Source organism: Homalodisca vitripennis, unplaced genomic scaffold (assembly GCF_021130785.1).
Source record: "Homalodisca vitripennis isolate AUS2020 unplaced genomic scaffold, UT_GWSS_2.1 ScUCBcl_4798;HRSCAF=11188, whole genome shotgun sequence".
Taxonomy (NCBI): domain Eukaryota; kingdom Metazoa; phylum Arthropoda; class Insecta; order Hemiptera; family Cicadellidae; genus Homalodisca; species Homalodisca vitripennis.
Window position 1 is genome coordinate 7,985 of NW_025780907.1, and position 17,543 is coordinate 25,527.

General features: G+C 35.9%; 1 protein-coding gene across 1 annotated transcript; it reads right to left on the bottom strand.

Annotated features, from left to right (window-relative positions):
• Window positions 1–544: 544 nt before the first annotated feature.
• LOC124373091 lies at window positions 545–7,346 on the bottom strand. Its single transcript, XM_046831484.1, has 2 exons — window positions 6,780–7,346; window positions 545–734 (listed from the first exon to the last, which is right to left on the bottom strand). Exons 1-2 carry the CDS (start codon window positions 7,073–7,075, stop codon window positions 545–547), a joined length of 486 nt encoding a protein of 161 aa, XP_046687440.1. The 5' UTR covers window positions 7,076–7,346.
• Window positions 7,347–17,543: the final 10,197 nt, after the last annotated feature.

A 17,543-nucleotide genomic window follows, 5' to 3' on the forward strand; every position in this document is an offset into this window, starting at 1 on the left:
ATTATTCTTGATCTCCAACGACGACAACAGTTCAGAATTGTAATTGTTACGCTTTGTTAGCCATTAAAATTCTATTTATCATATACTAACCGTGTAAGCTTCAGGATTTACGATAGTAGATACAATTATACACTACAAAATTTTCAACTGACATAGCCTAGCTGCAAATTAAAAATTAATATAAAACTGGTTAAACTAATTTGTCAATATACACAGTAGAATAAGAAAAAACTCAGTCCCGTTGTCGATGAAAATTATTTATTGTTCTTCGAACTACACCCAAATCAAAATTGTCCAAATTACTTTTAGTATGTTTGCGTTTTCTTAAACGTAATGAGCACAACGCAATTAATTCACAAATTGTATTACAACTCGTGAATTGGCACAAGCGAATGTTTTTTGGGCGGCACGTATAGAAGACTGGAGACCGAAGTTCACAAGGCTAAATACGGCACCAAAATGAGCCGCTCCAACCCCCACCACTTTAGGTCCGTCTTTGCCTACGGCGCATCTCGAAGTCACCGGTCATGCTATAAATTCTCTACTATAACAACATCTCACCTGGATGGAAGGAAGCCATGTGCTGCTGGCAGCACGACTGCCGCCTCAGCCGCTGATGGCAGCAGGGTGTCACCTCGCAGCGGGCGTTGTAGAAGTCTTCCTCCTCCACCAGGGCGGTGTCCTCAGGAGCCACGATCAGCGAGGGACGGTGGAGTCTCCGTACCATGACACCCCTGGGTAGACAACCTCTGTTAGAAGTACATGATCATAACCTAACAATGAGTTACAAATTTGTAATAAAACTTATTTCAAATAAATTCTAAGTGGGATATACATTATTTTGGACAAATTATATTTCGGACAAGATATGATACTGATATCATATCACTGTCACTGTATCACTCATATGATACTGATATCATATCACTGTCACTGTATCACTCATATGATACTGATATCATATCACTGTCACTGTATCACTCATATGATACTGATATCATATCACTGTCACTGTATCACTCATATGATACTGATATGATTGGTGCATTCGATGTTAGGTTTGTATTGTCTCATTATAAAAGTTATATACAATTGCTTCCATAATAACAGCTTTCAACATTGTTTTAATATCACATTGTAATATTGGCAAAATCAAACGATATACATGATCTGTTTCCTGATCATGTAATATTAAATGATCTGTCACCACACCAAAATCGACGTACATACTGCTTGCTCATGTAGGGTTCTTTATGTAGTTGCAAATTATTTACAATAAAAATAATACTGTAGCATAATTTGTACTTATGTTTATTAAAGAATTTTATTTCCGTCTAGTTATTGGTTATGAAATAATTGATTCGTGTTTTAAAAAACGATGCATTTGTAAGGGCTGTACGAAATGACACAAGAATTACTGCACTAAATATTACTCGCTTCCTTGTAATCTTCAAATTAGAGACAACGCCAAAACACCATTGAGATGCGATAACTCAACTTGTATAGTCCTATAACAATCTTACATGAGGTCGACACTTGACTTGTGTAAACTGCATTGATCTCCGTGCTGCAACGAAATTTGATTTTGAACTTTGGTTATTCATATTTATTCCCACCTGTTCTGGGTAAGCCTCCATCAGATTTTGACAAACATTGTCAAACGGTAAACACTGCTCCTCATTTTTTCTACTTGTAACACAGTACGGTTAATATTATTCCACGTTTACAAAACATTATGCATTAAGGTCCAATTTTAACATAGCAAACTCCAATGGATAAGTATACACGTTAAAAATTAAACATTTCAGATGGTTATACACCACACATGGAATATATATTTTTTGAATCAGTGGGAGTGATAAATGAAAAAAAAATCTATTATATTTTTATTTTTATTGCTGTTATTAACAATAAAAACGCATATATTTGCAATAATACATTGTAATCATAAATATTAATACATAACAGGATTTAACCTTTCTTGTGATCAGCTGGCGTGGAGATGTAATTGGTTGCACCAGGATTCACAAATTGGGCTTTCACATTCTCTGGTGCACGTTGAGTGACAGGTAGAGTTTGTTACGCAATACTTCTACCATTTCCTACTCGGCCCCTGTACATATCGCATATGTTGAAATCAATAATACCAAATACGTTGGCACACGTACTAAAACACGTATTTTCAAGGATACTCTTTATCAGATAATTTGATCTGTTATTGTACACGGTGTTCAAAAAAGCATGTCACAAATTTCTTTCGCTGATAGTACTGATCATTTGATTATTAGTTGATTATTTATTTTGTAACGTTTCTTGAGTCTTATCCACGAAGTGAGGAGCAAAAAAGGCCAATCACGTCTAGGTCTATTTTGGACAATTCCCGTTTCTTTAACACGTTTTACGAACTTTTACTGCAAGTTTTGGGGGCTAATAAATACAGCAGCAATGAATTCAACGTGGCAATGCGATACAGCATATATCTTGCTAAACAATAAGAAAACCATGAATACTTTCTGTTCTTGCGCAAACGGTTACAAACGGACTTTAGTTTAATAAAAAGACCTATTTGCACAGTGTTGCCATGTTTGCTACACTAAATAAACCTCATACACTAAAAGAATTTTTTCAGTTTCCCATTACAAAGTAATAATACTGAGTTTTCTTATAACAGCAATTATTCAAATATGGTTCATAGCCTTTTGAATCATCCCGTACAAAACTAGGCGCGAATATGAGGTTCCTAACTTCGGCGTTCGGCGTGGAAGTGCCACTCAGTTATGGTTTGAGCCCGAGCTGCGCCAGAATACCCGGGAAAGGCGAGAGGTTCCACTCTCGGCCTATTTCGTCCCACAACAGAAACTGACCGTGGCGTAGTTTGTACTTCCAGCTGGGGTTGCTATAACATACCCTAATTACATTACGACCGTGTGGTGCAAACGCCGCAATAGTACGCACTATATATATATATATATATATATATATATATATATATATATATATATATATATATATATATATATATTGAACACACGACCTCATTTTATGAGTACGGTAACGTAGAATTGTCCGGATGGCATTGAATATTTGTATTATCCATACAGTCCTTAGTGTAACGTTCGCAGCTAAGGTGTATCATATCTTATTTTAAATCAATTCACAAGTAATGGAATATTTCGAATATAATATGTCTGAGTTACCGAGGGTAAAAATCGCCGACTTCGACTTACAAAGGACCAAGAAAGGGTTTTTGTTTACTAGGGATAAGAAGCTAAGGATACACCTTATAGCACTTAGTCCTAAAAGAACATTAGCTCTTGCTTCCGGAGTTACGGATATTCAGGATGGATACGGCTTGTGGAAGAGATACTGTCCGCATCTCTTCGAGATCCCTCGAGGAGGAATAGCGGCCTCTATATCTGTCACAACACCTTGGAATAAGTTGAGGCTAGTTATATTCCAATATTTTACAGTCAGAGCAATATGGGACGGTAATCCCTCATGTTTAGGTTATCAGCGGCCTTGCACAAAACGAGGGAGCTCCATCCGGACATCTTCCATAGTAAACTAGAACTATCGATCAACTCGTTTACCCCAATATCACGTAAATTGCAGTTAGAGATGTTTTAGCTCTATCCGGTGTAAGCAATTAATACTACACTACAGTGTAAGTTCAAGTAGAATATATAAACCACCCTGACGGGAACACTTCTAGGGGGCCAAAAACGATACTGAACCCGCTTCTCTAGATTGTGTTGCTTAGCAATTAATTATTATTTTACCTGAACCTCATCACATGCAAAAGCTGTTATTCGATTGTCTTGATGCTTAACTTTAGAGTGAAATGTAGAGTGAAGGTAGGCAACGTGTTCCAACGCAATTTACAAATGTGTATGGAAGCAAATGAAAAAAGTGCTGGTACAAAACAGGTACAGGTAGATTTAGAGCCGACGGTTAGGGGTGAGGGAGATTCCTGTTGTAACATGACATGTTGTATGACAGTTAATTGCTCGATTACTGGCACAGGTGCTGAGTTAACTTCAATTTATTGAGGTGGCTCATCCTAAACTTCAGGTAATAGAGCTCCTCATAACTAGAACTTTGAGTTATAAAGTGTTAATGTATTATTCTAGAATTATGGAATTTGAGTTATAAAGTTGTTTATAACGCAATATAAGAATGTTAGAGATGGGATTAAACTGCAATTGAGTTTTAAAATCAATTTAACAAGCAGATGTTTTAAGTTTCGACTGTATTATTAAAAACCCGTAGAATACAAAACTATTGTATACTCCTCCGTACTACTGGAAAATGACTATTTGAATATCTGTCAGTAGCGTATATAGAGTATTATTTCGGGAAAGGGGGAGGCTGCCACACTGAGTGGTTAAAGAAGTCCAAAACTCACCGCGGAAATCTTCCACTGAGAAATTGCTGAATTTTACGACAATATAGATGCTTAATATAAACTACTTTGTGCATTTTTCATATTTTCTTTTTCAAAATTCCGAGGGGGGAGGTTGAGAGCTCCCTGAGCCCCCCTTATACACGCCCATGATATACATGTGTGTGTATGAATATTTCTTATGTGATTTTGTGGAAAACATTAGAGTCAAATGTTCATTTCAATCCATCTTACTATTATAGATGATGTCTTGAAAGATCAAGAAAGAGAGAGATATCTCAAGTATCTAGTTCTGGACGTTCTCTTACGGAGCACTTTTCATTCCTTGATGATATAAATAAAACAATTATGTAATGGTCCGTGTTACATATTTTAATACACTTTTACCGTTCTAAGATTAAATACTGTGTTATCCATAGATAGGTAACCCTGTAATTACAATGGTACCCTGTAGGGCAAATCTGGTAAGATAGCCAAATGTAAACGGTAGGATTGCTAGAACTATAGGAAATAAACGAAATACCTTCCAACATAACATTCAGATAATTAATTAATTGAAAACAATTTTGTTAGATTTTATGATGCAAAACAAGAACCCACGTTCAATTCTCAAAATTTCATCAATTTCAACTCCACTGAAAAATATAATAATAATAGTTACCATAATAATAATAATTATAATAATTTTTTATTAACCATTTGCTCTTGTAAATAATATTAAGCATAGCAGTTGTGTGCAGTGAAAAGTTTCTGTTGAAACCACATCTAGTGATTAGTGTTTAGACGCCACGGAGAGCAGCCAGGCTGATAACAACTTGTACTGTCTTTCTGGACTCAGATAACAATCATGTTTTGTATTTTTGTCCACTGACCACATTATTTGTAGAAGTGGTCAGTTAATTCCAAGTCAGTCTTATGTTTTGTGCAATGTACTATTATGATGGAATAAATTCATTTATCATTTTTATCATTTATCATATATGTTTTAAATTCAAACTGTGTGTCAATAACTGTTTTTGTAAGAACTTTAAAACCGGTTGCGAATGTTGACAATTTAAACATTTTCAGTGTTGTTGCTGACAGTTATAATCACGGAGCTAGAAATTTATAATAAGAGGCAAATTTACAAGTACACGCTTACATATAAAAATTAATGTGTTGCATAAATCATCCGCGTCAATTAATATTTATCAGACTTCCTTTAATTCTTTGTTTGAAAATTTTCTTTTGACTATAGGAGAATGGTGAATGTAATAAATTATGATTTACTTTTTTCATCCATCGTTATTTGAAACAAAAACAGGTACACAAAAAAATTTTATTATTTTTTCCTGTTTGTAGACTTTGGCAAGATATAGGCTACGCCTGAGAAATTTTGATTAGTAAGGAAGTAATTTAAATCTCAATTAACCATGAAAATGTTTTTTATGTTTCTTTACAATTTTCACTACTTTACGTTGAAAGGCATCAACGAACTCTTTATAAAAATGGCATATGTGTCAGCATCTAAGATCTCCTTATCCTTATTCCCTACTGAGTCTAGTACTGCAGGGGCGTTCGCTTTATCATCCGGTCAGATTTTCATCGTGTCGTCTTCCCGAAGAATCGGCACGGACTCTTCCTACTCTATCATCAAAGCTGATATTTGTGGGGGAGGTTTTGCTTAGCTAAAGACTAGAAAGGCTAATGAAGCCGACCGGCCAGTTAGTCAACAACTCAACAACTCTGCTGACTCGATTTCAGTAACGACAATATAAATTTACTGAGCTAAAGTTTGCACCATAGAGAAGTTTAACCCATTACATAAATAGATTATTCTGCTTCTTTGAGATTTTTGAACACATGTGCAAGAGAAAGTGTAACAGCCTTTGATTTTCTTCAGTTGTGAACGACGAATTGAATTATACAGGGTTGACCAAAAATCCCTAAAAGGTTTGACAATATTTAAGCGAACAACCTTTGCATATTGTCCCTAAACAGGACCTTTGAAAGGGAGCGTCCCTTGAGAGTTCGTGAAAAGTCTTAAATGAGGCATAGATCAATTTATAACTTGACACCTATGCTTTGATTAAAGATTTATCTACGTTTTCCCACGGGATGAAACCATGAAGAGCAAAGTAGGGCATAGGATTACAAAATGAACTTAAGAAATCGAACTGCTAAAAATGTTCAAGCTGTCCCAGTATCATCAGACAACTCCGTAGTATAGCCAGCTGACATAAAAACTTAGACAATATTTAATGGAACATCAATGATCTTTGGTAGTTCCCAAAGATGGAGGAACCTTTGGTAAAATAATGTTGAACTATAAATTTCCTACACTTTAGTATACTACGAAATTAGAGCAAGTTGGATGCAATGCAGCAACACTTCTAACCTTTGGGGCGGCGGCAGAGGAGTCAACGGTTGTCGCGCGGGGACGAAGTAGAAATCTGAGTGTGCGGAGTCCAGACCGTTGGTGGACAGAGAGACTACAGGGTCCGAGTCCTCCAGGTCCGCACAGTGGCGGCGCAGGTAGGCGTAGTTCTCGAGGTCCCAAGGGTCCACGTAGTTGCGGGGAGTGGAGTCGGCGGAGTCGGTCGTGGAGGAGGTGGCGGTGCTGTTCATCCCGCTGGGGCGGCGGGACGGAGGGATCCAGTAGGATGAGGAGGGCAGTCGGGCGACTGGAGGCATCTTGGAGTCGCGAGATCTAGAATCTTGTAGGAAACCGACTTGCAATAAACGAGTTTACTGAAGAACAAAATTTGTTCTATAGTCTAAGGACAAAAATAGGTTTATTGTATGCACAAGTTCAAAATATTAAACACTGTTATGGATTTAAAATGTATTTTATCTGGATTACTCGAAGGAGATCAACAATGGGACATGTCGTTAGACGACTGTTATCAGTGATAAGCCGACGTGACGGGAACCGCGGACCCGGGCCGACTATAGACGCGGAACGCGCGAGACGGACTGAAGTACAGAACTCTCTCGGGGAACTCGAGGTGTAGCCCCCACCGCCAGACCACAGCGGCAGCACACCGATACTCGCTGACTATCGGATGACCGGAGTGCAGATGTCCATTATCCATTACCGGAGCGAACACTTCGTAAACACACGGATCTTCTTACTAACAAGAGAAATTTCCTCGCAAACTTTCTGCACTCGGGTGTACCCTGCGGTGCGAGCATCGAATGTCGAGCATTCCTCCTTGTGTCAGTTCAAGTTTCATGTGAAGATTTTGAATCACGAGGCGAGTTGCGTCGTCTTTGTAAATGCACGACTGCAATATTGTAATATAATGTTTGTGAAACCGTGAGATTTAACAAATAAAGGGAAACCTGACTGTACACTTAGTAAAGTGCCAAAGTCATTGTTTATCCGTTTGTACTTGTACAATATGGAAATAAAGCACACATTCCTGTTTGCTTTAAATTAATGAAAACAAAATCAATCGTACTTATATTGTTATGAATTATATTTTCTTTCCTACAATTGAGGGGTAATCTATTTTGAATTAATTTTTTGAACTCACTTGATCTAATAATTGTTAATCAAGTGATTTAATAAAAAAGAAAGTTGTTTAAAGTTTATACGAGTATTTACAGTATTCATACTTTGCATTCCAGGAAAATTGTGAAATATTAAATCAAACATAAACAACTTCTGATTTGCTGATTTGAGGCCATCTACTTTACCACTGTCGTATTACATGTATACAACAAAATAAAGAGGCACTTTTATTTTTAACAAATAATCCAATATTTCAGAATTAAAAATCTGTAATGAAAACTGCTTTACATTCAAAATTATCACTTATATAAATGTGTATTTCAAAATAACTGCAATTTTGTATAAGATGTTGAAATTGTATTTTCCTTGCGTCAACTTGTTTGTATGAACAATGCCCCAAAATTGTTGTACCACACGACTTATTATGTGTGGGACCTTATACAGTAGTTCCTAATTTCACACCACATAAATTTAGACCATTTCAACATATTCAGATTACTCATGACACGTAACAAGATCTCGTCTGTAGATTTTAAATTTTGTCTGAACGTTAATTTCTACGTAGTCAAGAATGAGTTCTACGATAGGGCTTGAAGGGCATTGAGATTTGGTTGAGCGTCATTAAAGACTTTCCTTCAATAGGTTTGTATAATTAACGATTTGTCTGTTTATGAGACGTTAAAATCTATTTTCTGTATAATCTGTCTGTTTGTCCGCGAGAAAATTCTAGAATGAAATGCGCTATGTTTGCGTGCAACCTCAGCGAGCTCTGTTATACGACGATAGTGTCACACTATTCTTCCCTGTAACTAGGGAATTTAACATAATTCGCTTGCGATGGGCTATGTTTGCGTGCAACCTCAGCGAGCCTTATTACACGACGATGGAGTCACACAATTCTTCCCTGTAACTAGGGAATTTAACATAATTCGCTTTTGGTGGACCATGTTTGCGTGCAACCTCAGCGAGCTCTGTTATACGACGATAGTGTCACACTATTCTTCCCTGTAACTAGGGAATTTAACATAATTCGCTAGTGATGGGCTATGTTTGCGTGCAACCTCGGCGAGCCTTGTTACACGACGATGTTGTCACACTAGCCTTCCCTGTAACTAGGGACTTTAACATAATTCGCTTGTGATGGGCTATGTTTTCAGGCAACCTCAGCGAGTCCTGGTACGCGACGGTGGTATGGCACTATCCTTCCCTGTAACTAGGGAATTTAACATAATTCGCTTGTGATGGACTATGCTTGCGTGCAACCTTAGCGAGCCTTGTTACACGACGATGGTGTCACACTATTCTTCCCTGTAACTACAGAATTTAACATAATTCGCTTGTGATGACTATGTTTGCGTGCAACCTCAGCGAGCTCTGTCATACGACGATAGTGTCACACTATCCTTCCCTGTAACTAGGGAATTCAACATAATTCACTTGTGATGCGCTATGTTTGCGTGCAACCTCAGCGAGCTCTCTTACACGACGATGGTGTCACACTATTCTTTCTTGTATCTAGGGAATTTAACGAGCTTGAAACATATTACACTACTCAAAACAAAAACAGAATCTTAGACATTCAAAATCGTTGTGTTGTAGAAGGATAGAACAATACGTGTACAGGATTGGAATGAACCCCACCCCCCTGCAGGTGTGTAAATGAACAGCCGATAAAGTTGTACGTCAAATAAACAATACATTACGTACAAAGATTTTACATAATTTTAGTAACAATGGACGTGAAATCTATTTTATTTTTACTTTGAAATTGACACAACGTTAATAAACAAGACAGCCAAAATTATTCAATATGATATCTTGCAAACTTAGTTTTCTTCGAGAGTACAAACCACAGCTCTCCAGGCAGACGTTAATCCGACCGGCCTACCATGGACCGATAGTGAGAGTGAGGTTAGGTTTCGACCGCCAGAGCTCAACTTTCTTCCTCACGATTATCTTCCCTAGCCACTTAATAGACTTGATTGGACACATGGCTCATTGCTGGTCTTTTGGCCGGCGGCGGCGGCGTTCAGTTGAGAAATCATTATTCTCTTACAAACTGAACGCATTCCTAATTCTAAATCTATTACAGCAGCAATGACTGCATATGGTGCAGACATGTTGCCACCTCTGGGGGTGTTTCCCATGAACTTTTCACACTTCAGTTTAAAAATCGAGTTAAACATGTTAATTACTCACAACTTAAGGCAATATTGTAACTGGTTGATGTGATTATTTTTAAACCTTAACTCCAAAACAGCATAAAAAATTTAAAATGTTGTCTGGATGCGACGGGAAGCAACAAACATTTACACAAATATTATATCTAAAAAATCTACTTTTAGATTTAGTTTTTCCAGCATACTGGAGACGCCACCAAGGAGTCATAAGAACATCTTAAATGTAAGCATAGGTTGACGTTTAAAAGTATTTATTAGTAGAGTAAAATTCGCAAACTTGATCTAGAACTGACAACCGAGCTGGGAATGGCAGCAAATACGGTTTGAATGTGCAGTTGTTAAGTAAATTGTCCATGAAAAAATTATATTTGCTTAAAAAGGTAGATTTATAGGTGTAGTGCTTACGTGTAAATTTCGTTGCTTTATCTGCAAAAGTTAAAAAAATCTTACATATTTCTTTAAATTTTGCCCTGTATGATGATTAATGATGAATAAGGCGTAAAGAGTCAGTAAAGTGCCTACCTGTATTAATATAATTATTACGGCTGTTCAAGTTGTGGTTTTAAGCTGTTTGCACCATAAAAATACCAATCAATGAAAATTAAACCACGTGTATTTATTTTCCAAATATGGCGGTCAACAATGATTTCTTCTGTAACGCATTCATTCCCTATGCTATTTAAAGGCCCCACAAATAATTCGACTGGGAAATTGTGATTGCCTTCAAATACGAAGCTTGTGTTTTTTCATGTTACACGATAACGTAAGAAATTCAAATTCCCGTACGGTCATGTCTACGTTACATTTAAACTGTGAAGAGCAAGAAAAAATTAAAACAACATTCTTTATTTGAATTTTTCATAAATAGGTCAACAGTGTAATACATCAGAGAAAAACAAACATTTGGAAAAGGAAGTGATTTTCAAAATTTTGATCTGCGCATTATCAATGAGTGGCAGAAAAGTCCGAGAATGTCTCCAACTAAAGTTTATTGTGACAGTAATATTGTGTAATATTAGAATTACAGTCATATTAATATATAAGCTTTTAAACTGATTATCATTTCGTAATCAGTCTTAGTCATGAAATGTAAATATATGAAAGAATTTCTTGGGAACCACGACATAAAATCGATCAAAGTTGATTTTTAAATCTACCAAAGATTTAAAAAATTTGATAGAACTGTTTGTAATATCTCTGGGCACATATTTAAGAAATTGGGCAACGTATTAAGAATTTGATTTACTAGTAGATGTAGAAAAATTAACACCTAGCAAGAATATGAATTGTGCAACCTTTAAAACTGGTAAAGCTATTTGACAAATGTGGGAATTAGTGTGTATACGGCTGCAGATTAAAAAAAATTTCCTCTAATATGAAAAAAACTCAACTATATAGGTTCTTACTCTTTTGAAACTTTGCCCTTCTACATAAGAGAACATGTGAAGTACTCGGTGGAATTTATGATAATGTGTAAAATGTAATAAAAATTAACAATATTGTGACTGGTTGATGTTATTTTGAAATCTGACTCCAAAACAGCATAAAGCAATTCAAAGTGTTTTATGAAATATAATTCAATTTTAAGTGTCTTGTTTTTTATATTTTAATTGAGCAACTTTTTCTAGTAGTTTTTCACTAATAAACTGTAAACTTAGTAGCGAGGGGGATTTTTGTTATAAAAAAGTGTTGTTTTTAATGCCAATAAAAATATACTTTTAATTTTAAGTAATTTAGAGTTTGGTGAAATTATTTCTGTGATTTGATCAGGCTCGTTATTTATTTTCACACAGTGAGTGTTTGTCAATGGATGTAATGTGGGCAAAGTATAAGGTGAAGCAGCAATGTTGATTGATAACAACAACAATGCTGATGTTGTTGTATATTGTTTGATGTTGTTATATAGGAGATATGAAGCCACAGAGTCTGTTAAAATAAGAGGGGTGGGTTCTTTGCACTGACCGCACCCCCTTCAATAAGCGTTTGGTATTCAAAGTATCGTTCATACTTTCTAGCGTAACTAGTAAAGATATTACGCGATAAAACATGTTTATTTTATTACTCAAAACCTTCAGTAATGTCACAATCATAATTGTTTTTAAAACAATTTAGAAAATAATGATGATACTCAATGTGAAAGTTGAGTTTAGCTCCAGTTCGCTTTCCTCTTAGTCCAGCGTCTGAAATCTGACCCTGTTACAGACCTAAATGCTGAAGTCCAACAAAAGTCCGACGAACCAGGAGCTCAAAACGAACTCTGTGTCATGTCCACTTTTGAGGCACACGTACTAAAAATATAGTGTAATATAAATAAATAGGTGTTCTCATTGTTTCATCAGGTGCACAAGTGAGTGCATGGTGGAGCAACAGAGGTTTCTACACATGACGTAGGTGTGGTGGGAAGGGTTGATTCAATGGGAATGTTAAGTTTAGCTCCATTCATTCCACCTTCCTCTCATGCAGGGTCTGAAGTCTGACTGGTCAAGTCTGTGACAGCGTCAGATTGCAGAAACTGGAACTAAACTGAATCATCCCTTCCCGTCATAGCGACGTTAAATATAGAACAGTCCAAGGTTCTCTAGTTTCATTATTTTTTGGAACCACAAATCTGTTTAGGAATTTCCGGGGAAATGCTCAAAATAAGTTTGGTTATAAATTGTATCTGCGGGATTTCGACAATGACTTTTTTAACCGCTAGTCATTTTTAGGTTTTCAATTTTTAACGGTGAATATAATTTATTCTCAGAGTACAGGAGGTGCAACCAAAAAGAGTGTGGGATGTGTACTCGAGGTTGGTATAGTCATAGTGTATGGTTTTAAATTATGATCGGACTGTACTCTGAAAGACGGTTTTAATCTTCGCAGAGATTGTGAATAGGTCGGACACAACCTTGCCGTTATCTAACTCAGAGGTCCTCAAAGTCAAGTGTATCACGTAAAAACCTCATTATGCTAATTATTATTACTTTTGCCCATACAATTATACAGAAATATATACGAAATATACTTATCACGAAAATATATCAAAGCAGATAATTTATCAATTACACATCTGCATATTCTCACATTCATTAGTACCAATTATTACAAGTTTGAAAATGTTTATTCGACCCATTTTAATTGTAGTAATAATAATTCGAAATTCATTTTTACCTTTTGTTTTATTACGACTCAAAATAAATAAATTCGTTACAAGTATTCAAATATGGTTATTAATATAAATATAAAAAAATCTGTTATTATTTTCAACAGTAAATATTTAGTCTTAAGTACTGTATACATATTTCCTCTATCTCTCTTGATGAACATATAACATTATAACTCATTTCAATCAATGGGAAGAATGAATTTGTTTCTTCAATTTTATAATGTCCCAAGTTTTGGAAAGAATTGTCGAATGTTCAACCTCAAGGCTAGTTTAACGTTCTTCAGTCCATTTCTCTTGCCACTTTTTATGTTACAACGCGTATAAAATGTTTGTTTACACATATAAGTAGTACAAATAGGGATAAGTTGTCGGGACCAGAACAAAGCCCAATAGCCGGGAGTTTTAGAAAAACCATTTATGAAACACTTTATCAAATAGCTAGCTGTTTCCCGCGGCTTCGCGCGCTTTTCGTAAGCCTTGCCCGTGCATTAGCACTTCTGGTTCAAGTGAAGTATATTTCCAACGCCTATGTAGAGTTTGCCTTTTGTCGCAATCAAGAAATTCTGTCAAAAGTGTGTACGTTAGTAGCCATTGTATATACGTACGTGTACTTTATTATAAAATGGTCTAACACTCAAGCTTTAGGTCCAACCAGAAGGACAATTTATACATTGTAATTTAGCGCCTTCAAATAGTGTTTGGCTGTTTAATAACTGTGTCTTAATTGCCGTTTATAATGTGCAGGCGCTTTGAAAACATATTTTGCAGCGCCGCGCCGCCTGGTGGTGAGTTACATTAATGGGCATAGCATACAAACCTTCCACGTGGAAAAATAAATATACGTACAAATTTACGGAATTTAATAATTGTTATGACATAAGCTTTCACTGTAATTTCTCTGCTTAACCACGAGGACCTAGCCCACCTAACCACTGCTACAAGCATTTTTAATAATCGAAACTTTGTAAGTAACCTCGCGTGAATTACATAATAGCAATATATACTTTATATGCATAATGTAAACCATACCTAAAATGAAATAACACACACCCGCGTGTGTTATTATATATAATCAAAATAATTGTGTTATTATCTTTAGTATTAACATGGCGCCTGTTGAAAATATGTAAAGTCAAATAACAAAAGTCCAGTGTAGTTTTAAAATATTCACGAAATACTAACTATATTAATACTTTTATTACAATTCCAACTGTAATTGGTTCAACGACAACTGTCAATGCATAAACGAGCAGCAACCATTTTACTCTTTCACAGGCCAGAAGCAGCAAACATTTTGTATTGTGACAGGCATCAGCTGTTTTAAGTAGGTTATACCACTTTTAAATATACCAACTAATTTAACATTTTTATAACAATTCCATCGATACTTTTCTCGCGGAAATCTATTAACGCATAGGCGAACACAGCGACTTTAAAGATACAACAAACAACTGCTAGCTCTCAACTGTGACATGTCTGGTGTTCCCGAAGTCGCTGTGCTCGCTCTTACGGTGATAGATTTCGTTGGAAAAAGTGCGGTTGGAATTTTTATAAAAGTGTCATAATAGTTTGTATCTGGTAAATGTTTTGTAACTATAGTGGTTTTTTATTTAACTTTAAATATGTTGAACAGTCTCCATTTTGTTAATATTCAAGAAAACAACACAATTATGTTTATTAATGTTTCTCTCATCTCTTCAAACCTATGTGCCAAACATGTTTTCTTTAGCTTAACTAGTTTTAAAGAAAATACATATTTATAAACAGTACTAAATGGTGGCTAGCGGCTAAACGAGACATTCATCGACCTATGTTTATATACATTTTCTTGTAATGATGAGTAGTATTACCAACATACGTTTGGGATACCTTTTTGTGAACGCCCTGTATATAAGTATACAATATTACATATAAAACTCATCTTCAGTGTAGTCTGTCTTGTGTACACAAGGTTTGGCAACGATCTACACTTTTTCAGACAGGCGAATGCTTTGATTTGCCTTCAATAGTTTCTAAACTACTTATTTACATTACGGTAGCGTTCACAGAGTGTACAAATGAGAAGGCGCACAGTTTGTAAGGTCGTAAAATAGAACACTCTTAGGAGTTAAAAAGTTAGTATTATTTAGACGATTGGTAAAGTTTAACAACAATTCTATATATTTTATTCGTTTTGTACCTTCAAGTGTCACTGTTATTGTTTGTGTCGGTGATCTGTTGACATTCTGCTTGCTTTTTGTTAACTTTTTTGGATATTACTGATCAACTGAGATGTATTGGGCTACCTGGGGTAAGTCGTATATGATCATCATTATCATCGATATTTATGATAATTACTAACTATGGCATTCGCATTAATTAATATTGTAAATATTGAGTACCTTAACATTACATTTTGGTTATGTTAATTTCCGTGTCATAAAATAATCATAGCATGCTAAGTTGAACCTTGTATTAAATTATAAAACTTGTTACATAGGCTATACTATCGTCTGTATTTAAGGGCGCGTTTTATAACAGGCCACACACAGCCTTTTTGTACGGTGGCTTGAAAGCCCATGATATTGTTTTTGTAACAACCGAATGAAATCCTTTCAAAAACTATTCTTTATCGAACTCTAAACTTGTTAAATAAATGAAACGCTTATTAAAAGTACTACCTAAAACTTGAGTTTTTGAAATTAGCCAACCAAAAAGTCCATCTGAAGCTGAGTTCAAGAAGAGAGCTAAAATTAAATTTAAAGAAGTCAAAAACGCAGTATTGGAACTTTGAAAAACTGGTTACCAACACAAGAGCACAGACTTAAAACAGATGAATTTGTTCCTTTAATCTGTACGAGTACTAGTGGCATCTCTACTGATGAACTCTCTTCCTCCACTACCAGTGTAGGCCTAAATGAAGAAGAACAACTTAGAACAAGTTTAGAACCCAAAACATTTAGCTATGATCGCGATCCGGCGAACTGGGTTATAAATAATGCATTGCGTGATTACGAATCCACGCTAAAAGATGTATGGGAGCCGTTCTTGGCATTTTCCATCTAACTAGTTAGTTAATGGAGAAAAACAAAACAGAGCCTGGGCGGTGTTGTCTGAAACTAAACGCCCAGTTTTTTGTAGTCCTTGCAGTATTTCTCATTTCAACACAACCCAAGTATTCTTTTGTGAAAGAAGGTTTTAGTGACGGGAAAAATGTATCTGTGAGACTTATATAACATGAAACCTGTTTCCTACAAAACCAATACAATGATTTTAAAAGAAAGAGGAGAAAAATTGGGTAAAGTTGATTACTGAAATGATTTATCAAACAATGAGCCACCAGAAAGTTATACTGCAAAGAGTTTTCGTTGTGATAAAGGCTTTAGCTTCTCGTCGATTGCCGTTTCCGGAGCCAGAAGTATTTGGTACAATTCAAATGGGAACTACATGATGATGCTTGAAGATCTCGCTGAGTCAGACACTTTTTTGGCCGAACAAATTAGAAAATATGGAAATCCTTGGAGATGAAACATTTCGTATTTCTCATCCGCTGTGTGCAATGAATTAGTTTACCTACTTGAAAAGCCAGTACGGCACTAACCTACATTTTTAATTCGGCTAGAAACTCCCAATACTTTCCATTTATTGTGAATTCTACTCCGAACATTTCGCATGTAGATCAGTTGTCATTTGTAACACGCTATTTGAAGCAAAGTGGAGAGCCAGTTGAGAGATTTCTTAAGTTCTTGCCAAAAGTTGGACACAAGGGTTTTGATTCCAGCCGTCACCGAGGCTCTGCAACATTTAGGATTGGACATATAAAAGTGCTGCGGGCTATCTTACGACAACGCGTCAAACATGTCTGGGAATTTTGGTCTACAAGCAAGAATTCTTAGTCAGTCCATTTGCATCAAATGTCTCTTGTGCGGCCCATTCTCTGAACTTAATTGATACTCTTGCAGTAGATTCCTGCCTTGAAGCGGTATAGTTCTTTAATCTCCTCCAAGAGTTGTATAATTTTGTTGTAGATTAATATATAGATGGAAAGTATTAAATATGTACAAAGACATTAAATTTACAACAAAAATCCTTTACACGACGAGGTGGTCTGCTAGGTATGACGCTGTGAGAGCTTTATAAAAACAATGGTCTGCAGTTATCAAAGCTTTTGAAGAATTGGACAGCAACCGAGATCAAAAGACTGGTATCTGAGCGGAAGCAAAAGGTCTGATCAAAAGATTAATGCTGTTAGAAACAGCTGAAAGCAAAGCACTAGACGTTTAAGAAACAAAAACGTATGGCCTTGACGGAAACGCAAAACAACCAAGAAACTTAAGC

Coding starts and splice junctions, on each gene's coding strand:
- LOC124373091 (XM_046831484.1), bottom strand. CDS start 7,075: ATGCCTCCAGTCGCCCGACTGCCCTCCTCATCCTACTGGATCCCTCCG. Junction 735..6,779: donor CCTCTGCCGCCGCCCCAAAG/GTTAGAAGTGTT, acceptor TTGTCTACCCAG/GGGTGTCATGGTACGGAGAC.